General features: G+C 36.1%; 1 protein-coding gene across 1 annotated transcript in view; it reads right to left on the bottom strand.

Moving 5' to 3' along the window:
- Window positions 1-22,375: 22,375 nt before the first annotated feature.
- The window catches only part of Spock3 (SPARC (osteonectin), cwcv and kazal like domains proteoglycan 3), a 382,391-nt gene continuing 380,243 nt past the window's right edge, over window positions 22,376-24,523 (bottom strand). The window contains exon 11 of the mRNA XM_051182485.1: window positions 22,376-22,548. Within this exon, the coding sequence (XP_051038442.1) occupies window positions 22,376-22,548 (173 nt within the window). The remainder of the gene's footprint in view (window positions 22,549-24,523) is intronic.

The following is a 24,523-nucleotide window of genomic DNA, read 5'->3' as shown; positions in this document are numbered from 1 at the left end:
GAAACAGAAGCAAACACCCATAACTAAACACTGAGTCGAACTAGAATCCAGGTGCAGAGGGAGAGGACAAGAGCAAGATGCAAAAGCACATAGAGACAGCTGACCTGAACCAGGAGGAGCTAACGGGCTACCAGACTGATAGCTGGGAAGCCAGCATGGGACTGACTCAGGCCCCCCTGATTATGGGTCTCAGCCAGAAGGACTGAGCAGTCTAAGGGACCTAAGACAGTGGAACCAGGATATATTCCTGGTGGTGCACAAAAGGACCTTGCAGACACACCCCCTATGGAGGGATACTGCCTTAAGCTAGAGACAGGAGAGAAATCCTAGTCCCTACTTCAAATGACTTGACTTCTCCCTTAATAAACATCTATTTGTCCTATTTGTTTCTCCTGATCCTTATTAAACCACACTATCTGGTGTCAGAAGTGGGATCACGATTTTCATGGGACCTGGGTTTCACCCAGATGGCAGACTCCATTCCCTAACCCCAACATCCCTGAACAGGCAGGTCCCTTGCCTAACCACAGCTTGTGTGACGTTTGTGTCTGCCCTATAACTCCTTTATCTCCACTGCAGCCTTGAGTCAGCTCATCTCCTGCCCATTCTCTCACATTGTGTTCACACAGAGCTCTGGGGAACCCATCCTGCTCTTGTGTTCCTGCACACAGCCCAGCCACTGTGCCTGCCCTGCTTGTGTGTTCCTGTGGCCTGGTGATGCCACTTGGAAGCTATACCTGTTAGCCTTATAGTCCCAGCAATTTGCCCAAGCTCATTTTACTCCTTCATTTAACAAAATTTTGCTTGCCTTAGTTTGTTAATAGTTATTCTTCAGGGATCAGAATTGGAAGGATCATTTGCTGCTGGACACTATTTGGTGGTACACCTCCAGGTGTAACTACCACAAGTTGAGATCTACAACTAAAAGCATCAAAGTTCCAGGATAGCAGAATTACACCTAAGGTAATTGCAACATCCTTCACAACTTAAACTGATATATCTGAGATCAACTGTTCAAAACCTATGGTGGATAATCTTATAATGCAGGACTTTAAGGATTCTTTCACTTCATATATAGAAGAAATTTTAGCAGAATAAAATCATGACCTAACCTATCTATCTATCTATCTATCTATCTATCTATCTATCTATCTATATATATATATATATTAATAGCAATGGGTTTCATCATTAATATGATATTCTTAAAGAAATGGTTTGAGATTAGAGCAAACAATATGAAATTTGTACAAACCATAGGAGACTTAGTAACAAGCATTCAAAATATTGAACATGACAGTGGAGAGCTTAAAATTTGTACACAAAACAGAGAATGCTTAGAAAAAAATGTTCAAAATATTGAAGATGGCAATAGAGAGCTGACACATAGAATAAAACATGGAACATAAAAATGACCAAGTAGAAAACAGAATTTGTTCCATAACCGATGCCTGAATAACCAAAACAGAAACAATACAATGTATTAACACACTAGCAGAAGCAGCTCATTCCTGGTCAGACGAAGCTACTAATAAGGTTAAAAATCTGGAACACCAGATGGAAAGACTAGCAGATAGAATGTGTTCCATGTCTTTCATGGCAACCTAGCAGATAGAACATTTATTTTCTGGAAGGCAGTTTACATGCCATTCAGATAATATCTAAGGACAGGAATATTAAAAACATGGAATCATTCATAGTTGGAGAAAGCAAGAAACTGAGTGGTTCAATGAAGTCTCTAGAAAGTTGTATGATTCAAGAAATTCAGACACTCAAAGAAGCAATGATGAATAGGTTTCAGGCCTTAGAAGACCTTCAATCTGATAAATTAGAAGAAGAACTACAGGTAACAGTGCATGAAAGAGACTTAAATTTTTCTACACTGTTTAGGGTCAGGGGAGCTTTCCCTGTATCTATTAATGAAAAACAAGCAACTAAAAACACCCAAAATGTGTCATTAATATCAATGGGAACCAATTCATATGAAAGATTTAAATGTATAAAGGAAGCAGTAGTCACTTATGGCATGTACTCCCAATATGTGATGTAATTAATACAATCATGGACAAGAAATAACAAGGTAATCCCTAAGGATTGGGATCAATTAATATCAGCTGTCCTTGAAAACTTCTCTCAATTAGAATAGAGGGCTTTGTGAAGAGAGGAAGCAAAAGCTCTTGAACTTCAGGACTTAAAGAAAGGTTATAAAGTTCCACAAGATAAAATTCTTGGTGAGGGTCTTTATGCTGACCCAGAAACCCAAGCTGCGTATGATGGACGCATCTTGTCTCTATGCAGTACAGCAGCTTTTAATGCTTGGAATAAGGTTAATGAACTAGCAGAGAGGATAGAATCCTGTACCAAGATAGGGCAAGGATGCATAGGATGCTTTAGTGTATTCCTAGAAAGGTTGTCTAGGGAAGTACAATTAGAGGTAACAGACACAGATTCTAGGCAAATACTCATAGAATCATTAGCTTATGAAAATGTGAATCCACAATGCTAACAAGTATTTTGGCCTTTAAAAATCAGATTAGCACCCTTGGATGAATGGTTCATATATACAGCCAACATGTAATGACAATAACACTGAAGCTTGGGTAGGAGAAGCCATATCTAAAGGTCTGAGAAGACATCAAGGTAACAGAGGTCTTAACTATGGTGACACAGAAGCTTGGGTAGGATAAACCATCTCCCAAGGTTTGAAAAGATATCAAAATTTCAGATGTTTTAACTGTGGTAAGATAGGACATCTAAAAAGAAATTGTAGGAAAATCATTCTAGAAATAACACTCCAAGGAATGAATCAAACAGAGGGTCTCAGCCTTCCGGGTTATGTAGAAGGTGTGGTAAAGGACAACAGTGGATGAATGTAGATCGACCAGAGACAAGCAAGGAAACCATTTACATTTAGGACACTCCTTGGGAGTGTCTCTTAAAGTCCCCCATATCAAAGGTGGTCTGAACATTCCCAGTTACTGTGGAGGAAAATCTACCACAGGACAGTTAGAAAATCCAATGCCAATTGTAAAAACTCATACTGCTTTGGATGACAAACTAGTGATGGAAGTTGAATCAAACATGAAAGGAGGAAACAAAAGAAGTATATTTTGGCAAACCTCTATAAGTAGTCAAAGGCCTAGATTGATAATTAAGATAAATAACAGACTGTTTGGAGGCATGGTTGACACAAGTGCTGACATAACTATCATAACTAATAAGTGTTGGCCTCAAAGATGGCACCTGAAAGAGGTAAATGTTCAATTCTTAGGGATTGGAACCCTGTCTCAGGTAAAACAGAGCTGGAGATGGATTGAATGTGTAGGACCAGAAGGACAGAGAAGAAGGTTGAGACCACATGTGGCTGATGCAGCGATAAATTTATGGGGTCGTGATCTATTACAGCAATGGAATACACAGACAAACATTCCTTCAGTATTAGATATGAACCATAAAATCTCAGGACTCATTTGCTTATTTGCAATTTTCTCTCTGAAATCCTAATTTTCTCATATGCATTTTAATACTAATTCTTGCCTTTCCATATATGCATACCTTTAATTTGAAAATTTTACTTTGATTCGATGTTTAAGTTTTCCACAAGGAATAATAACAAGCCCTAACAGAATCTTTGGAGTATCCGGAAAGAAGGTGGGGTCCCACTTTATCATCTCCACTTGACTCAACCTGATGCATCTGGACTGCAAATATCACCCTAAAATTGGTTTGAGACTGTTTTGCTTGAGACTACCCCTGACTAGCTAGCTGTAATGGTGCATCTTCTTATTATACCCTGGCCAGAGTTTCAGATAGAACTCCAGTAAAGCATTTCTTGCCAAACAGTGACTAGCTACATATAAAACAGCCAGACTGTCTAGAAATTTGGTTGCTAAAAATTTTCTTCCAACAGATTCCCATGGAGCAATCGTCATCCCATTTCAGCAGGAAGTAATCATAAGATAAAAAGGTCCTCTTTCCCTACTCTTGGCATTTAGGCATGATATTCATCTTCTTAGAGTTGGTTTTAGTTACTTAGGTTTGGGTATGGAAGGTGATGCTTAGACTCAGGTGTTTCTTTTTTCTTTTTCTTTCTTTCTTTCTTTCTTTTTTTAATCCGGGCATAATCATTTATTTTTTTTAAATGAAAACAAACATTTATAGACAATATTTGGGAATTTGGGCATTGTTCTTTCCAAACTACTTCCTACTAGTAAGGGGCACTGTTATGGGGGATTAGAAGAAGATTCAGAAATCCTGGCTGTAGTGTGTAAGGCTGCTTTGTCCACCTGTTTTGAATGTAGGATGGCCTGTTACTCTGTTTCAGGTGGTCTGACTTGATCAAACCACATTAGTCTGGAAGGAATCCACATCTTTTCATTTTCTGTGGAAAGAAAAATAGAAATCCTTTTCCCCAGTAACTTGTCCTTGAACGTAAATTTTGGAGTCAAAGCATTTTTTTTTTTAATTTATTATTTTACATGTTGATCCCAGTTCCCTCACACTCCTTCCCTCCCTCCCTCCTTCACTCACTTTTACCCTCTCTGCCCTCTCACATGCAACCTATCCACCCTCCCCTCCCATTCACCCACCCCAATTCCATATGTAGGGGAATGCCATCCAGTTGGAGTCATGTGAATTAGGGACTAGCGTTTCTCTCCTGTCTGTAGATTAAGATAGTTATCCCTCCATGGGGGATGTGTTCCCAAAGTCCTTTTGTGCACTAGGGATATATCCTGGCTCCACTGTCTGAGGTCCCTTAGACTGCTCAGTCCTTCTGGCTGAGACCCATATTCAGGGGGGCCTGAGTCAGTCCCATTCTGGCTTCCCAGCTATTAGTCTGGTGGCCCGTTAACTACTCCTTGTTCAGATAATCTGTCTTTATGAGTTTCTGTTGCCTGGTCTTGTCCTCTCCATCTGCATCAGGGTTCTACTTCAACTCAGTATGGGTGTTTGCTCCTGTTTCCAACAGGCATTAGTTGAGGGATCCATGGATAAGTTAGGTGTTGATTGAACTCTCCAGGAAGGGCATTTATGGTAGCCTTTCCACAGTAGCTCAAATTGTTAGTTGGCAGCAGTCTTGTAATTCTCTAGACATTTCTTCCTGTACAGTTTTATCTTCAAACCAATATTGACTCCCTCTGTTATATTCTCTCTATCTCTCTCTCTCTCTTTCTCTTTCCTGTCTTCTATTCCTAACCAGGTTCAATCTTCCTTGTCTCTCATGTTTTCCTTTCCTCCCCCTCGTTTTCTCCTACTTCTCTCTCCATTTACTGCCCCCACCACTTCCCCTGAGCTGTGGGGGCCTTGTTCCTTCCCAGTTCTGTGAGGGATTTTATATGAATCTCTTAGAATACAACTTGTATCCTAGTTCCTCTGGTGGTGTTGAATTATAGGCTGGTGATCCTTTGATCTGGGTCTAAAATCCATATATGAGTGAGTACACACTGTGTTCCTCTTTTTGTGACTGGGATACCTCATTCAGGATGGTTTCTTCAAGTGCCACCCACTTGTCTACGAATTTCAAGATACTATTATTATTTTCTGCAGAGTAGTATTACATTGTGTAGATGTGCCACATCTTCATTAATCATTCTTCAATTGAGGGGCATCTAGGTTGCTTCCAGGTTCTTGCTATTATAAATAGTGCTGCTATGAACATAGTTGAAGAGATGTCTTTGTTGCATGGATGTGGATCCTTTGGGTATGTGCCTAAGAGGGGGATTGCCGGGTCCTGTGGTAAACTAATTCCCATTTTCCTGAGGAATCACCAAACTGATCTCCAAAATGGCTGTATGAGTTTGCACTCCCACCAGCAGTGGAGGAGTGTTCCCCTGTCTACACATCCTCTCCAACATGAGTCATCATTGGTGTTTCTAATTTTAGCCATTCTGACAGGAGTAAGATGGTATCTCAGAGTGGAGTAGTTTTGATTTGCATTTCCCTGATGGATGGCTAAGGATGCTGAGCACTTTCTTAAGTGTCTTTCAGCCATTTTGAATTCCTCTGTTGAGAATTCTTTCTTCAGTTCTGTACCCCATTTTTAATAGGGTTATTTGGTGTTTTGTTGACTAGTTTCTTGAGTTCTTGGAGATCAGCCCTTTGACGGATATAGGATTGGTAAAAATATTTTCCCAGTCTGTGGGCTGCAGTTTGGTCTTGTCAACTGTGTCCTTTGCCTTACAGAAGCTTCTAAGTTTGAAGAGGTCCCATTTATTAATTTTTTCTCTCAGTGTCTGTGCCCCTGGAGTTATGTTCAGGAAGCAGTCTCCTATACCAATTTGTTCAAGGGTAACTCCTACTTTGTCTTCTAAGAGGTTTAATGTGGCTGGATTGATGTTGAGGTCTTTGATCCATTTGGACTTGAGTTTTGTGCATGGCCACAGACATGGGTCTATCTGCAGTCTTCTATGCACCCTCATCCAATTGTGCCAGCACAATTTGTTGAAGATGCTGTCTTCGCCCCATTGTATAATTTTAGCTGTTTTGTTGAAAATCAGGTGTACATAGGTGTGTGGGTTAACATCAGGATTTTCAATTTGATTCCATTGGTCTATGTGTCTATTTTTATGCCAATACAAGGCTGTTTTCAGAACTATAGCTATGTAATAGAGCTTAAAGTCATGAATGGTGATGCCTCCTGAAGTTCTTTTATTGTATAGGGTTGTTTTGGCTATCCTGGGTCTTTTGTTTTTCCATATAAAGTTGATTATTTTCTTTGAAGGTCAGTGAAGAGTTGTGGTGGGATTTTAATGGGGATTGCATTGAATCTGTAGATTGCTTTTGGCAAGATTGGCATTTTTACTATGTTTATTCTAACTATCCAAGAGCGTGGGAGATCTTTCCATTTTGTGGAAGCTACTTTATTTATTTTCTTTAGAGCCACAAAGTTCTTGTTTTATATAGGTGTTTTACTTGTTTGTTAAGCATTACACCAAGATACTTTATGTTGTTTGTGGCTATTGTAAATGGTGATATTTCTCTGATTTCTTTCTCTGTTTCTTTGATCTCTGAAAAAAGTAGGGCTACTGATTTTTTTGAGTTTATCTTGTATACTTTATTTTGCTGAAGGTGTTTATCAGCTGTAGGAGTTCCCTGGTAGAGTTTATTGTGTTGCTTATATAAACTATCATATCATCTGCAAATAGAGACAGTTTGACTTCTTCCTTTTCCAATATGGTTCCCCTTGTTCTCCTTTTGTTGTCTTATAGCATTAGCTAGAACATCTAGTATGAAATTGAAGAGACATGGAAAGAGAGGACAGCCTTGTCTTGTTTCTGATTTTAGAGGAATTGGCTTAAGTTTCTCTCCATTCAGTTTGATGGTGGTAGTTGTTTTGCTGTGTATTGATCTTATTATGTTTAGGTATGTTTCTGTTATCCCTGACCTCTCTAAGACCTTTATCATGAAAGGGTGTTGAATTTTGTTGAAGGATTTTTCATCATCTATGGAGATAATCATATGGTTTTTATTTTTCTGTTTATTTATATGGTGAATCATGTTGATAGATTTTCATATGTTAAACCATCCCTGCATTCCAGGGATGAAGCCTACTTGGTCATGGTGGATGATTTCTCTGATGTATTCTTGAAATCGGTTTGCCAGTATTTTATTGAGTTTTTTTCATCGATGTTCATCAGGGATATTGGTCTGTAGTTCCTTTGTTAGTTGTGTCTTTGTGAGGCTTGGGTACCAAGGTTATTGTAGCCTCATAAAAAGAGTTTGGCAATGAACCTTCTGTTTCTGTTTTGTGGAACAGTTTGAGGAGTACTGGTATTAGTTCTTCCTTGAATGTCTGGTATAATTCTGAACTGAATCCATCTGGCACTGGACTTTATTTGGTTGGAAGGCTTTTGATGGCTGCTTCTATTTCATTGTGGGTTATAGTTCTATTTAAGTTGTTTGTCTGTTCTTGATTTAATTTTGCTAAGTGATAGTTATCCAAAAATTTTTCCATTTCCTTTAAATTTTCAATTTTTGTGGAATACAGATTTTCAAAGTATGACCTGAAAATTGTCTGGATTTCCTCTCTGTCTGTTGTTATGTTCCCCTTTTCGTTTCTGATTTTGTTAATTTTCATGTTCTCTCTTTGATTTTTGTTAATTTGGATAAAGATTTGTCTATGTTGTTGATTTTCTCAAAAAACCAACTCTTCGTTGCATTGATTTTTTTGTATTGTTTTCCTGGTTTCTATTTTGTTGATTTCAGCCCTCAAGTTGATTATTTCCTGGCGTCTACTCCTGCGGGTTGAGTTCGCATCTCTTTGTTCTAAGGCTTTCAGTTGCCCTGTTAATTCTCTTATGTGACTATCCTCTGTTTTCTTCATATGGGCACTTAGTGCAATGAACTTCCCTCGTAGCACTGCTTTCAAGGTGTCCCATAAGTTCAGGTATGTTGTGTTCTCATTCTCGTTGAATATTAGAAAGTCCTTAATTTGTTTCCTTATTTCTTCTTTGACCCAGGTGTCGTGCAATTGCACATTGTTCAGTTTCCATGAGTTTTCAGGTTTTCTGCTATTTGTGTTGTTGTTTAATACCAATTTTAAAGCATGGTGGTCCAATAAGATACAGGGGACTATTCCTATTCTCTTGTATCTGTTGAGGTTTCTTATGTAACCTAGTATGTGGTCTATTTTAGAGAAGGTTCCATGTGGAGCTGAGAAGAAGGTATATTCTTTTGTCTTTGGATGGAATGTTCTATAGATGTCTGTTAACCCCAGTTGAGACAAAACTTCTGTTAATTCTTTTGTTTCTTTGTTGAGTTTCTGATTTGTGGTCTTGTCTAGTGTTGAGAGTGATGTATTGAAGTCTCCCACTATAAGTGTGTGAGGTTTTATATGAGCTTTGAGTTCAAGTAGTGTTTCTTTTACGAATGTGGTTGACTTTGTATTAGGGGCATAGATGTTCAGAACTGATACACTGTGTTGATGGATTTCTCCTGCGATGAATATGAAATGACCGTCTTCATCACTTTTGACTAATTTTGATTTGAAGTCTAACTTGTTAGATATTAGGATAGCTACGCCTGCTTGCTTCTTATTTCCATTTGATTGGAAAATCTTTTCCCAACCCTTTACCCTGAGGTAATGTCTATCTTTGAAGCTTAGATGTGTTTCTTGTATGCAGCAGAAGGATGGATTCTGTCTTCATATCCATTCTGTTAGCCTGTGTCTTTTTATAGGTGAGTTAAGACCATTAATGTTGAGGGTGAGTAAGTAACTTTGATTGTTGATGCTTGTTTGATTTAGGTTTGTTGTTGCCAGTGGTATTGTGAATATATTAGTTCTGCTTTACCCTTGGTTTCTGGTGTAGTTGGATTATCTGTTTCCTACATTTTTGTGGATGTAGTTACCTTCCTTGGATTGGAGTTTTCCTTCCAATACTTTCTGTAGGGCTGGATTTGTAGATATTGGGAAAATCTGGTTTTGTCATTAAATATCTTGTTTTCTCCATCTATAATGATTGAGAAATTTGCTGGATATAGTAGCCTAGGCTGGCATCTGTGTTCCCTTAATACTTTTAGAACATCTATCCAGGACCTTCTGGCTTTGAGGGTTTCCATGGAGAAGTCAGGTGTAATTTTGATAGTTCTGCCTTTATATGTTACCTGTCCTTTTTCCTTAGATGCTCTTAATATTCTTTCTTTATTCTGTATGCTAGGTGTTTTGATTATTATATGTTGAGGCGACTTTTTCCTTTGGTCCAGCCTATTTGGGGTTCGGTATGCTTCTTGTACTTCCATGGGTATGTCCTTCTTCAGATTGGGAAAGTTTTCCTTGATAAATTTTTTGAATATGTTTTCGGCACCTTGGAGCTGGCCTTCCTCACCTTCGTCTATGCCTATTATTCTTAGGTTTGGCCTTTTCATGGTGTCCCACATTTCCTGGATGTTTTGTGTTAGAGATTTGTTGGATTTATGATTTTCTTTGGTTGATGAATCTATTTCTTCTAGTTTATATTCTGTGCCCGAGATTCTTTCTTCCATCTTTTGAATTCTGTTGGTTATGCTTGCGTCTGTAGTTCCCGATTTTTTGCCCAGTTTTCTATTTCCATCATTCCTTCGGTTTGTGTTGCCTTCATTTCCTCTATTTCAGTTTTCAAGTTTTGAACCGTTTCCTTCCCCTGCTTGTTTTTTCTTGGCTTTCTGTACTTTCCTTAAGGAATTTGTCCATTTCTTCCCCTTTTTTTGTTTGTTTGTTTTTTTTTTTTCTCTATTTCTTTAAGGGATTTTCTCACATCTTCTTTGAGGGCCTCTATCATTTTTATGATGGTAATTTTTAAGTCGTTCCCTTCTGCTTCCTCTGTTGTTGTGTTCCATTCTAGTTGGGGTAGATTCCCTAGATTTGGTGGTGTCATGCTTGTCTTTGTGTTGTTAGGTGTTTTCTTGCATTGCCTTCTTCCCATAGCTTCTTCCAGTTGCTGTTGGTGGGGCTCTCTCCCCTTCTCTCTATGGTAATTCCCCGGTGGGCTTATGTGGGTCAGAAATTCAATATCTATAGCTCTGTGTGGTCCAAGCTCTCTAGGAGGTCTCTCCGCAGACAGGGACCCAAGGAGGGGGTCAGGACTGAAGATCCAGTAGAAGATGCCATTAGCCAATGGCTCTAGCCAATGGCTGGCAGAAGAAGACAAAGGCTGAGCTGAAACTTGGGAAGTTTTTCCAGGATAGTCGGTTCTCACTGGAAACTGGGACTCTCCCGCTGAGGTCTCTTTCTTTAAGAGAGGCCCGGATTTGGGGGTCAAGGATCTTGGTGGCTAGAACTCAGAGTGGACCTGCAGAGATAGGCGGATCTCTGGGAGGTGCCTGGGACTTGAGCAGAGGACTGGAGGTGGGGTCACAGACCAAGCAGGTGGAAATTACGGGTGGTCCCATGTGGATAGGCAGGTCTCCTTTGTTCAGAGTTGCTCCAAGAAGTCTCCAAAGTAGGGTGAACTGTTGGCTCCACCCTCTGTCCCAGTGCTCAACCCTCAGGTATTTCTTTTAGACAAGAATAGGGTATGTTTAGGAAACGTATGTTTTAGGTGGGATATCGGTAGTTTAGCCTATCTTTTTGTTAATTATTTTAGTAATAGTTTGTTATTAGTATTATACAGCTTACATTTTTATAGCTTCTTATATGTGGTAACCTATGTAAAATTAAGGTTATATACCCTTCATGGAAGAATTGTGTATTATATGTTGTCATTTTGTGTAAAATATTTCCATTCATTACGTTTTATGAACATTATCCTTACTATATTTTATGTATATGTACTTTTACTTATTTTCAAGACATTTTGTATATTGATAAAATTTAAGATTTTTTTTTTACATGCTGTCTTTTACAGTTCTACCTCTTGTCTAGACATTTCTATTCTACCTCTGTTTTAGGGATTTACATGTTTTAGGGATTTATATTGCTTAGGTATTTTTCCTTGCTTTACTGAGGGAAGTTTCAGTTTTTTAGCTAAGTTCCTGAGTATTACAGATTATATTTACCCATAGATGCTTAATCTTCAAAAACTTCATAGACCTGGAGAACATGGCATTTAAATGTTTTAATATTAGTACTCTGTTGACATGAGACACCATTGCTCCTGGCAGCACCATGCATTCTTCAAAAATATGTTGGACACTGTTTTCGCTCCTTCTGGAATCCATCCTCGCTACTGGCCTCTTGAGCAAAGAACTGCCCCCACTTCGACCACTGATTTGGACATGTGGTCTATGTGTTTGCAGGAGACAAACATAGAAGACTGCTGAACCTTGCCATGCCAGGGTAAGAAAGACAGCCTTTGTACCTCCCTGCTTTTGTTTTGGTCTGTCAGGTACTCTAGGCATTAGCCAAAACTAGCTGTACCAATGTAGCTGTGTGACCTTGGGTGACTGTCCAGGTAGCTTGCTGTTTTTGTCCTCGCTGCACCTTTTGGAAGTTGCCCATCTGCACTTCCTGTCTACCCTCGTATTGTTATTTTCTTTCTTAGGACTTTGATGAGGTAGAAGGTTAAACTTTAACTATTATTCTCTCTTCCTAGTTAGATATATTAGGTACCAGACTTAAGCTTTCCATCTTAGTATAACTCTATTCTAAACTCCACTATGAGTTCATCCTAGGACTAGATATGTAGGTCTTAAGTTTGTATGTTCTTGATTTTCTTTTTCTTAGAGCACACTTGTTATTCACTGTTTTGTATATAGTTTTGTATCAAGCCTAAATATTTTCTTTAGACAAAAAAGGAAAATTGTAGTGAGTTATTCACTTGGTCAACATATGTGGCACTGACCATATCCATTGATGGTGGGGACAGGAGCAGAATTGCCTGGGGAAATAGGTCTAGTAGTGCACTCTTGCTGGCAGGACAAGGACAGAAGAGGATCTGGAGGCATCCGTGGGAAAAGGAACCTGCTGGTGTTCATTTGTCTATTTTGTAAGTTGTTTCTTCCTGAATAAACAGATATTCAGCCTATTGTTTCTCCTGATCCTTATTAAACCACGATAGGCAGAAGGGGATTTGTTTTATCTGATAAAACATAAAAGTTCCTTTTCTGGTATCAAAGTGACTTATGTTTTGGCCTCTCAAGAAAGCAACTTCACTGCTTTATCAGTTAGGTTTATATTTTACTAGGTGTTGCAGCATAGTCTGATACATCTGTTCCTGTAGTTATAATTAAATATGATATTATCCCGTGAAAACCAGTCATGAAATTGATTTCTCTTAGGGAAAGCACAGATAAAAATTATTAACAAAGTAGTTCATACTCAGTCAGTTCTTCAGAGATATTTGCCAAAAATTCTTGACAACCAAAGGCTTGTAATTTTCCCTACAAGAAAAGTGAATTAGAAGGGAGAATTCTTCAACACAAAAAGAAGGATAAAGTCATGTAAAGTTAATTTGGAATTGGCTGCTAGGCGAATGACTAAGCTATTTTACTTGCTAAGTGAGATCTTGGTTATCACCTGCCTAGAAGCAGGAGTGATTCAAAATGAAAATGCATATTCAGGTCCACCATTTTAAAATGTATTAATCTTCAGGTATATGTATCAATTAATGCAAAATATTATTAATCTTATTAACTCTCCTCTGTTGCTATGGATGCCTGGGTGTGGGTGGGAAGGAGATCAAGAGATTCATATAACTTGACAAAGACTCAAATATTTACTGAGATAGTTACAGATTTTAGAAACAAGTAAGAGCTGTGTGGTAACACTCATACTTTAATTATTAAGCTGGTGTCTTAAAAACATTCTAATAGTGAGTTATATGCCTATCCATATGCATGTAAATTACACACACATGAACAACCAGATAACTTATGTCAACTCATTTTTATAAAACAAAATTTTACGTGAATTAATATTTGCTTCCATTTTCTTAGAAGGTCAGACTCAGAAGAAATTTATTCATTTTATTAATATTTTCACAAAGCAATTTTACAAAAAGGAACATGCCCCTCATTTTTACATGTTTATCATGCTCCCGGTGATAAAATTTGGACCTGAAAAGTCATTTATGTGTGATGATGATCTGGAATACATCGTGCCAAAACAGAAAACAAATCAAGTATTTACCTATCATGTCAGGAAGCACAGACAGTTGACCTGAGCAGATATATGCTAAAAATGCCATCCCTCAATGTTCATATGTATTTGTATGAGGTAGTAAGATTCTTTGAATATATAAAAAATGTAAGATAATTTATGTCACCTACTTAGATGCTCTGTGGCTTCTGAAGAATATTAAAACACATAATCCACAGTTCTTACAGTACCATCACCATGATTTCCTTCTCTTGTAAACATACATCATTTAACATAATCACAAATATTATGGCTCCTTTTAATGTTTAAAATAAACAATTTACAATGGCAGATCAGTGCAAGTTGTGAAAAACTTGAAGGCAGATTTGCTGTATGTAGTTATTAGTTTGAGTTCAGTAGTGGCACACATATCTGTTATCCTCTTAGGGGATAAGAAATGTCATGAAAGTTGGAACAACAGAAAACTTCAGTAACAGACATTTGAGTATTACTACTACAAAGAACCTATATCAATAGGCTCTCAGATATTATCTATAAGTAACAAGTCTTGGAAAGAATATAGTTTTAAAATGTTATCCCTGAAATGGAAAGTACAATTTAAAGAGGACATTTATAAGTCCAAAAATATTTTCATTTGGACTATATTGAGCTGATGGTACTGAGTTTGTGCTGTAATTGCCACACTAATATTCCCAGTGACTTTCAGAGGTCAGGTCATTTTCTTAACTTGAATCTGTTAACAGAGAAAATAGAAATAATAGTTTCTGTATTCTTAAAATAAAGGTATGATAAACCTACAGTAATGGGCAATAAATAAAGCATTTTATGTGATTTTCAACATGATGTGTGCCATAATTCATAAGGATATGAATTAAGATGCTTTTTATTCTGCTGATAAGGAATTTAAATAATAAAGAAAATGTTTTTTTTTATTTCTAAATTCCAACCCATTTTATAAGTAGTGTTTTCAATGCCTATGAGTGGCATAGACATGATTCCACAAGTATTTGTCAGACACCATGTCCTTTATGACTGTGTGTATTTTTCTCAATTCTTACATTGGCTAAAAGCTTAACATATATTTTAATTTTATAATGAGTGTTTTTGTAAGTTTTTGTCTTGGGTAAGTGTACAGGTACTTGCAGAAACCAGGAGAGGGTGTCAGATGTCTCAGAGCTGGAGTTAAAGGTTAGGACCTGCCCTCATAAGTGCTAGGAAATGAACTCAGCTCTTCTGCAAGAACTAGAGGGTACTTAAATACTGAACCTTATCTCTAGCTCTAAGTAGCTACTTTTTTTTAGCTAATTATTTGAAATGTATACTCTATAAAGAGACACTGTAGCCTTATGAAGTAAATCTTTATAATGTTCCTTTTTTGTAGGTGAATTAAACATATAAACTCTGTAGTAGCAAATGGAATGTCTGGCCTAATGCCCAACAGCACTGTCATGCAAACTCAGGAAAATGATTCCAATTATCAAGTGTATTTATTCCATTAGTTTATTGAATCAATTAGTTCTTCATTTTGCTTTAGAGAGAATGACTTCTCCGCTTAAGTGTGGGGTAAAACATAAGGCAATGCATGTGAAATTACTGCAGATGTACATGTAGATGTGGAATGTTGGCATGGTGGATGACCAGTAGCACTAGAATATAGAACTTAATGTTATGCATAGCCTTGTCATTCAAAACCAACTGCCGGCAAATTGATGCTTCAATACCTATCATAGTTTCTTTTTCTGGTGCTATGATAAAATACTTTGAAAAAAAAAAAAACTCAAGAGAAGAAGGGTTTGTTATGGTTTGCAGTTTTGAAGGCGATAAAGTCTATTAAGATGAGGAAGATGATTGCAGGCAGAGAACGTAGATTGAGAGGAGCATGAGGCTGACTGATAACATAGTGTTCACACACAGGAAGTAGAGGGTAAACCAGACTTAGGCTATGAAACCTACCCAGAAACCAACTTCTTCCTGCTAGACCAGACCCTGTAAAGGTTTTACAACCTTCCCAAACTATACCACCAGCTGGAAAACAACTGCTCAAACACATGAGCCTGTGGGAGATAAATAACTTTCAAATAACGGTAAAATCTGTCCTACTTAGTGCCACATAAACTACCTCTGTTGGCAGTCTCTTAGCTGGATGTGGTACCATCGCCTCAATGTGACTATGAGGACACAAAATAAATATGTATCTCACATGATGAAGAAAAATCTTGGAATCAAGTATGGGAATTTTTTTGTGAATTATATTAATATTCCTTTCTTATTTAAATAATATGCCCCTTTGATTTTCTGAATGATCTTAATATGCATACTATTTAATCTATGGTACTTACAGTAAATGTACATGAATACAACTTGTGAGTATTATTGTGGAAAATTTTTAAACATTTGAAAGTGTTTGAGTTAATTAAATTTGAATGTTGACAATTCCATTCATGTGTACAATGAATTCCTATTATTTACACATACTCTTACTCATCTCCCTCTTACCTTTGTAAGCTTCTTTTTTTTTTCAAGCTCTCTCCACAGTTTATAACTTACTTTTGTGATCAACTGAGTATAACTAAGTGATCTGCGTGACCATTGGTTTATTAACATATCATTTATTTGCATCCATACCATTTTCAAACATCTCTAATTTCTGTGGGTTTTTCTTTTCTCTTTAGAAAATATTTATTTCCTTTTATAATATATTTCATGTAAATCTATGGGGGTATCGCTTCATGGATAAAGTATCCTTCAGAGATCAGAAGAGGGTGTCAAATCCCCTGCATCTAGTTGCAAGAAGTTTTGAGCCACATTCTGTAACTTCTCTATGAGAACTGGGAAGTGAATGTTGGTACTCTGTTAAGAGCACTATATACTTCTGTGATGTACATTACATGTTTGTTAACTGCTCCTGAACATAGGTCTGTCCAGGAATGGTTCATATATCAAATGTCACTAAACAAGAGGAAATGAGTATTTTTCTCTCCCAGAAGTTATGTGACATTTCATTTATCTTTAATCCTAGTAGTTATATCTTGATTCATTCATTCATTCATTTGTTGAATATTTTTAAAAATACAACATAAAAAATGTAATGTAAAACAAAAACTATCCCGTTGAAATTGGACAAGACTAACAGAAAAAAAGAGCCCAAGAGAAGGCACAAGAATTAGAGGCCCCCTCATTCACACATTCAAGAATCCCATAGCATCACCAATATTGAAGCCATAAATACCAGAGAGGGTCTGGCATTGATTCACTTAACTCTGTGCTTACTTCTTCAGGCTTTGTGAGTTCATATAAGTTTTGCTCATGATGAATTAGACTACCTTATTTTTTTTTTGGTGTTCTCCATCCCCTTTTGCTATAACAGTCTTGTTGCCTCTTGCTCCATGGGTTCACCTGCCATCTAAGAAGAAGAAGAGATTGATCAACACATCCTATTTCAGGTTGAGTGGTCTGAGGACTGTGTAATGTCTATTGGTTGTCAACATCAACAAACAAGTGACATCTCATGGTGGCAAAGATGTGTGGTAAGAAAGATAGTCACATACTGTTGGTGGGAATGCGAAATCACAAAGCCATTATTGAAATCAGCGCGGTGGTCCCTTAGGAATTTAGAAATCTATCTGCCTCAAGATTCAGCTATACCACTCCTGGGCAAATACCCCCCCCCAAAAAAAAGATCCATTCATCTTATTACAGAAACACTTGACCAACCATGTCCATTGTTGCTCTGTTCATAATACCTAGAAACAAGAAACAACATAGATGGCTATCAACAGAATGTATAAAGAAAATGTGGTACATTTACACTGAAGTATTACTCAGCTTTTTAAAACAAAATGAAATTCTCACGCATATGGATAAAATTGGAAATAGAAAATCATTATTTAAGTGTCCTTGAGCCAGAAAGGCAAATATGGTATATTTTGCTTATATATGAATATTAGTTTTTTTCAAGTCAATGATAACAAAGCTATAATCCATGAAATCAAAAAGGGAAGGGATAGAGCAATGGACTACAGGGAACATATTGATCTCTCTGGGAAAGTGAAATAGAATGAAAAGATATGGAAGAAAATGGGGCTTTATTGGGTGCACCATGTGGGGAGGGGGAGGAAAAGGGGGCTTATGGTAGAGAAAACTATGTGATCCTGATTCTTCCTTGGGATCTTTGGCTGTATTGGACCACAAGGGTAGGGGGATTAGAAGTAGAGAACAGGGTTCAAGACTCCCTCTTAGAGTCTGGCTTCAACTTTATTCCAAAGTATAAATAATATGTAGGATTAGGGAACCTGTGAACAAACACTTATTTGCATTAAGTGGGCTGCTCATACTACAAGGCTTTGTATGAGGCAGTAGGGTCCTATAAAAGAATTCCTAGAAAAAAATTGTCTATCAGGAATCTGTGCCAAGGTTCAATCTAAAGATAAATCAGGCATTTGGCTCAGAGACAGCTGGTAGGATAAGGTCAGTTCTATAGACCAAGGAACATTTTCCAGAGAAGGGCAGATAGAGGCAGGAACATCTTCTGAGGAGGTTGGGAGTCACATTGTTTTTGATCTGCTGTGTTTTGAGAAACAAATACAATGAAAATGGATATTAAAATATTATTTTATTTTGATTTCTTGCCAATGAATCAGAATTCAGCCTAGAGAAGAATAAAACATTATTAATTCTAAATTCTAACTAAGTATGTTTCTCTAAGTCTGTGAATTGGAATGAAGAAATCCTGTTGAAGTTCAAAATTTCTTCTTTCCTTTAATTTGTAAAATGCAATTGTTGATATATTATTAGAAAACACAGCCCACATCTGACAGAGGGATGATCTCAAAAATATACAAAGAACTTAAGAAACTAGTCACCAAAACACAAAATAAATATATTAAAAAATGGAGTACACAACTGGAGAAAGAATTCTCAATAGAGGAAATCAAAAAGGCCGAAAGACACTTAAGAAAGTGCCCAACATCCTTAGCTATTAGGGAAACACACATCGAAACATCTCTGAGATGCTATCTTCCTCCTGTCAGAATGGCTAAAATAAGAAACACCAGTGATAGTTTATCCTGGAGAGGATGTGGAGAGAGGGGAACACTCATCCACTGCTGGTGGGAGTGCAAACTTGTACAGCCATTTTGTAGATCAGTATGGTGGTTTCTCTGGAAAATGGGAATCAGTATACCACAGGATTCAGCAATTCCACTCTTATGTGCATATCCAAAAGATGCACATCCATTCAACAAAGACATTTGCTCAACTAAGTTCATACCAGCATTACTTGTAATAGCTAGAACCAGGCAACAACCCAGGTGCCCCTCAACTGAAGAATGGATAAAGAAAATGTAGTACATTTATGCAATGGAGTACTACTCAAAAGAGCAAAACAATGGAATCTTGAAATGGATATAAGTAGAAAAAACTATGAGTGAGGTAACCCAGTCACAAAAAAGAAAGACATGGTGTGTATTCAACTCATGTATGGTTTTTAGATATAGAATAAAGGATCACCAGCCTAAAATTCATACCAACAGAGAAGCTAGGAAACAAGAAGGAACCTAAGAGAGGCATACATGGTCCCTCACAGAAGTGGAAACAAGATCTGCTGAGCATATTGGGAGTGGAGGGGAGAGGAGGCAGTGAGTAGAGAGGGTGTTAGGAGAAAAAGAGGGGAGAAGAGAAGGAAGAGAAGAACATGAGGGAACAGGAAGATTTGAGTCAGGTGAGAAATAGAAGAGAGCAAGAAAAGAGATACCATAATACAGGAGGCATTATAGGATTTAAAAGAAATCTGGCACTAGGGAAATGTCCATAGACCTACAAGGATAACCACACCTAACAATCTAAGCAATAGTGGAGATGCTACCTTAAATGCCCTTCCCTGATAATGAGATTGATAACCATTTCATATGTCATCCTAGAGCTTTCATTCAGTAGCTGATGGAAACAGAAGCAGACACCCACAGCTAAACACTGACCTGAAGTCCTGGGATCAAGTTGCAGAAAGGGAGAAGTGATAAGCAAAGGGGTCAAGACCAGGCTGGAGAAACTCTCAGAGATAGCTTACCTGAACAAGTGGGAGCTCATGGATCCTAGACTGGGAAACCAGCATAGGGCCGAACACCTGAATGTGGGTCTAAGTTAGAAGGCCCTAGCAATCTCCAAGAACTCTGCCAGTGGAACCAGGATGTATTCCTGGTACAGGAAAGAATTTTGGGAGCACATTCCCCATGGAGAGATACTTCTTTAGTATAGATATACTAGGGAGGACCTAGGCCCTATTCCAAATGACTTGACAGATTTTGATGATCCCTCCTGGAAGACTTCACTCTCCCTGGAGAGTGGATGGAGAACAGGCCAGGGGAGGTTTGGGGGGGGTTATGGGAGGATGGAAGGGAGAGGAGAGAATTCAGATCGAAATGTAAAATAACAAATATATATAAATTAAAAAAGAAAGGAAGGAAGGAAGGAAATGTGGGCTGCAGAGATGGGTCAGCCATTAAAGGCTAGGGTCCCAAAAAAGTTCACTCATAAATCTGTAGTAATAGAATAGTAATTGGTATAATACAAAAATTCAGTATTTACTTACAGTCTTGGGAATAAATATTCAAGTATGAATGTACTGAGTTAACAAATGCAATGTGAATTATATGTTAATCAAGGCACTTAATACCTGCCATAAATTAAAAAAAAGCACATGCATCTAAAAATATTTACTGTCTACAAATAACATTATGTAACATTTGTTAATCTTGGTAATCTTGTTGTGCTTGGAATTGAACATACAGCCTTTTGGTCCCTGGAAAATCTTATACTAATAAGTTGTATACTCAATACTGTACTGTTTGCCAATTGGAATTCACTGTTAAATTAGTTGCTTTCATGAAAATCAGAATGTTGACACAATAGAAACAAGCTTAACTTCATGATCATGGTTTTAGGGTAAATACCTGTATATAATTTGCTGTGTAGTCTTTCAAGATATTTCAAGTTAAATTTTATGATTCCTACACATTATTTCAATAGACAAACATTTACAATCATTTTATAATTACAATCTTATTATAGAACTTAAGTTAAAGGTTTTAAGAAATATGTAAACAAAATAAAATTTAAAATGATATTCTTTTGGAAAGAAAATTATTTATTTTGTAATATTTTAGCAAATGATCATATAAAGATAAACTAACTATTAAAAATAATCTTAACTGTCTGAAGACACTAACAACTCTTGTTTAGAAACTGGAAAAGTAAGCTCAAAAGACATTTCTTGTCACTGTTGTTGTGTTACGTTATTTTCCAGAATTATGAAACAAAGTAAAAACTCTCCATGCTGCTATGTATACCAGAAAATCATTAAGGAACTGCTTACTTTGGTTACAAGAATCTTTATTTTGTAAACTATACATAAACAGTAAAAAAAGAAAATGCATTATAGCTTAAATATTATGTAAGGTCAACATTAAAGTTTTTAATTATTATGTAGAAATTAAATGGAACAAGTTCACCAAATTTGTGTTCTAGGAATAATATTCCAGAAAATCTGTAAATTCATTATTGAAGTGAAATATACCAAGGTGTAAAATTCAACAGGTTTTCTCATTTCTATTATAAGCACAAAACTATTGGTCTGATATACTCAACAGAGGTGGCATGTCAAAATATCTACACAATGAATTAACATGCTAACTGGTGTATAGTGATCAAAGTAATTTTTGTTACAGTTATATCTTAAATGCTACTCTTTACAATAATTATAAACAGGTCCATATGGGATTATGTAACAATAGAAAAAAAGAAAGAAACATATTCCACTTTCTTCATTCCAGCAGTATCTTCAGTAGCAATAATTTGTTAATTATGTGTGCTTAAGTATTGCCTAGTATCCTATACTTGTATGCATGCTAACCCTTTCTATTTCTATTTTTGCAAGGCACCCTACAACACATTCTCTAATTTCATTACTACTAACAAAAATGACATGATTTTAAGATTAAACATAAAATTTTATATTATATAAAAATGAGAATGCACAATTTCAAATTTGATCTTGGGACAAACAAAATATATTTAATGCAAAAGTGTTTGAAATAAATATCTTTCTTTCTAAATGAAATTATGCATCCAGATTGCTTGCTGGAAAGATAGAAAAATCTAGAAATGATGCTGTTTAAAAATATTTTTAAACATCCATATGATACACAATGCAATTTAATTTCAAAAGTAGGAAGAAAAACTAACTTTTAACTTTCAGAATCCATGGTATTCCATAGTTTGCACTGCAAAAAATTATTTAATCATATCCAAGATAACTTTATAGTTAAAAAGATAACCACTTACTAAGTACTCACTAGTGGTCACTTTGTCTTACCATGAGTCATCTTTCTTATTTCCCAACAAGTAAGTTTGGTAAGAGGTCCAGTTTGATCAAAATTAACATCATGAACTAATTGACAAAAACCCTGTGGTTCATATCATTAATAAATTACTATAAATTTAGCTTATAAAAATCCACCATAAAGGCAACACATATAATCCCAAGCACACATTCATTGTTATTATTTTTGTGGAACAATTAAATAGTATGTTATTTTTAATTTTATTATAATAGTCTTCACAACTTTCTATATTCAAGTGACAACCCATATGTGTTTTCTTTTTTTCTAAGGCATATAAAAACCAAAATTAAATAATTCTTATTTAAACATAATGTTCTATGGTTTTAGCTTCAATATTTGAAATAATTATACAAAATATATGTGGGGTTTAGAATCACTTTGTTTAGGGATAAGAAGGAAATTCTCAATACGTTAGTATTTTGTAAATATTAAAAATTTAGTATTTATTGACTTCAGCTGTCACTGGTCAAATATATCCGTCATGGTCATCCCCATCATCATCATCATCATCATCGCCTTCATCTTCATCATCATCTTCAATATCATCCTTATCATTCATAATGTCATCTTCACCTTCATCATCAGTCCATTCACGGAAATCTCCACTTGCAAAATCTCCAGAGATTTCAAAATCTATAGCTGCAAAAGCAAGCACCATTACTTGACTGAGCAATGCCATGTTTTTTGAATTATATAAACTAATAAAGAAAGTTGAAAGGTTTAATGAATGTGTATTTGCTGCTTCTCTCAAAGAAGATAAAAGAAAAATCTATTCCTGGAAAGACTGTTGTATGTTAGATCTCTAACTGGTTAAAATATTTACGCTGAAAGCAATGTTCAGTGTACGATTTCCAGTTTAGTAAATTTGATATCAGTCCAAGTTTTGTAGAATTTTTGACAGACTACGAAGTTTGACATTACTTAAAATTTCCCCTACAAGTATATTAGGGGGAACAATTATAATAGCAAAATAGATACTTCCTAAATTTTGAAATCACAAAGCTTCATTACCTAATATTAAAATACAACTGTATAAATAAGATTCAACTCGTGACCTTGAGACAGGAGACTGTCCTGGGTAATTTCCCTAGTACTTGTTTCCATTTAACCACATTTTCCCCTAGAAAGTGGTAATTTAGAGATGAAACTATAAAATAATGTTTAAAATATTATGGAGTTTGTGTATTAAAACTGGATGGGAGGGTGAATAATACAAAGAACATCAGAAAATTCTAGAGAATAGAAAATTCAAGGAAATTGATTTTTCCCGAAGAGTCTCCAGAATAGCATTAATTGACTAAAATACTGATGTTTCCTTTAGGAGACCTGCAAAATTGAAAGATGATAAACTTGTGTTAATTAAGCCAGAACTGTAGTGGGATTGATTTTTCTGTTGTTACTAGAGCAACAGAAAATTAATACTCATATTAATTTAAAATCAGCTTCTAATATTCTAGAGATAGCAGATCACATATATTCAGTATAGTGTAACAAATATTAAGCCCTCAAATGATACTTCCTTTTTAGTCTTAATTCTTATAAATACCATTAATGTATTTAGATGGTTATAAATTGGTTGATTTCACATCTGAAAGTATCATTTATGTGAACAAAAAAAATTTCTTAAATTCTATATTTATATATATCATAGTTACACCAGTATAAAAAAAACCCAGGAATTATAATTTCTAAAATATATTTGCTCACTTACTAAACTCTTCGGCACATAATTTTAATTGGTAGCATAAAAATTAAAATACTTTATCCACTCATATTATAAATGGATGATGTCATAAATTATCCAAGCATTTTGTGATATATAATATGAAGGTTTAATCTTCAGATTTTAACACTCTGTAGGTAAGATAGGTATTGAATTCTAGTTGCTGCTTTGATCATTTAAGTAAGGTCCTAATACCAAAGCAAGCTCTGAAAATGTTATGAATAAACAAATGCAAGTCAGGAAGGAACAATTATGTGAGATTACTTATTATCTGTGATTTGTTTCTTCTTAAACAACCCTTGTTTACCAGTCTAAAATTTCAAAAGTATTATCACTGTGTACATAATTTTCATCATTTTAATTGATAGTAATGAAAATAAAATCCATTAGATCTGCATTAGGGGATTGGTTTAAGTAATTAATTCTCTCCTTGCTATATCCAAATACTTGACAAATATGAGGAAATGGAGTAAAGTTGAATTGGGGCTAAATTTTAGAGTGTATGATCCATCATGGCAGGGAAATGGATGCTGGAGTGACAAGAACAACTGGGACAATTGGAAAGATATTTTGAAGTTGTGAAAGATGTACTTTAAGTGTCAAACCAGGAAGAAGAAATCCACACTAAAGCTGGGCCCTAACTTTCAATGTCCATTACACTCTATATTATATATAAATGCTCCTATGTATCATCAAAATTTGGGACCAAGTGTGACGGGAGATGTCATTGATGATAAGATATGTCATTCTGTAAATATGTTTCTCATACTGGTTAATGAATAAAGCAGCAGGCAGAAAAACCTAACTCCATACATATGGCACCCACGTGCTAATAAGAACTTCCACTGAAAATTTAACAAAAGCTTTAAAAAGGGTTTTAGAAACAAAAGG

The sequence above is a fragment of the Phodopus roborovskii genome, unplaced genomic scaffold, assembly GCF_943737965.1.
Source record: "Phodopus roborovskii unplaced genomic scaffold, PHOROB, whole genome shotgun sequence".
Lineage (NCBI taxonomy): Eukaryota > Metazoa > Chordata > Mammalia > Rodentia > Cricetidae > Phodopus > Phodopus roborovskii.
This window is presented reverse-complemented; position numbering and strand designations above follow the sequence as displayed.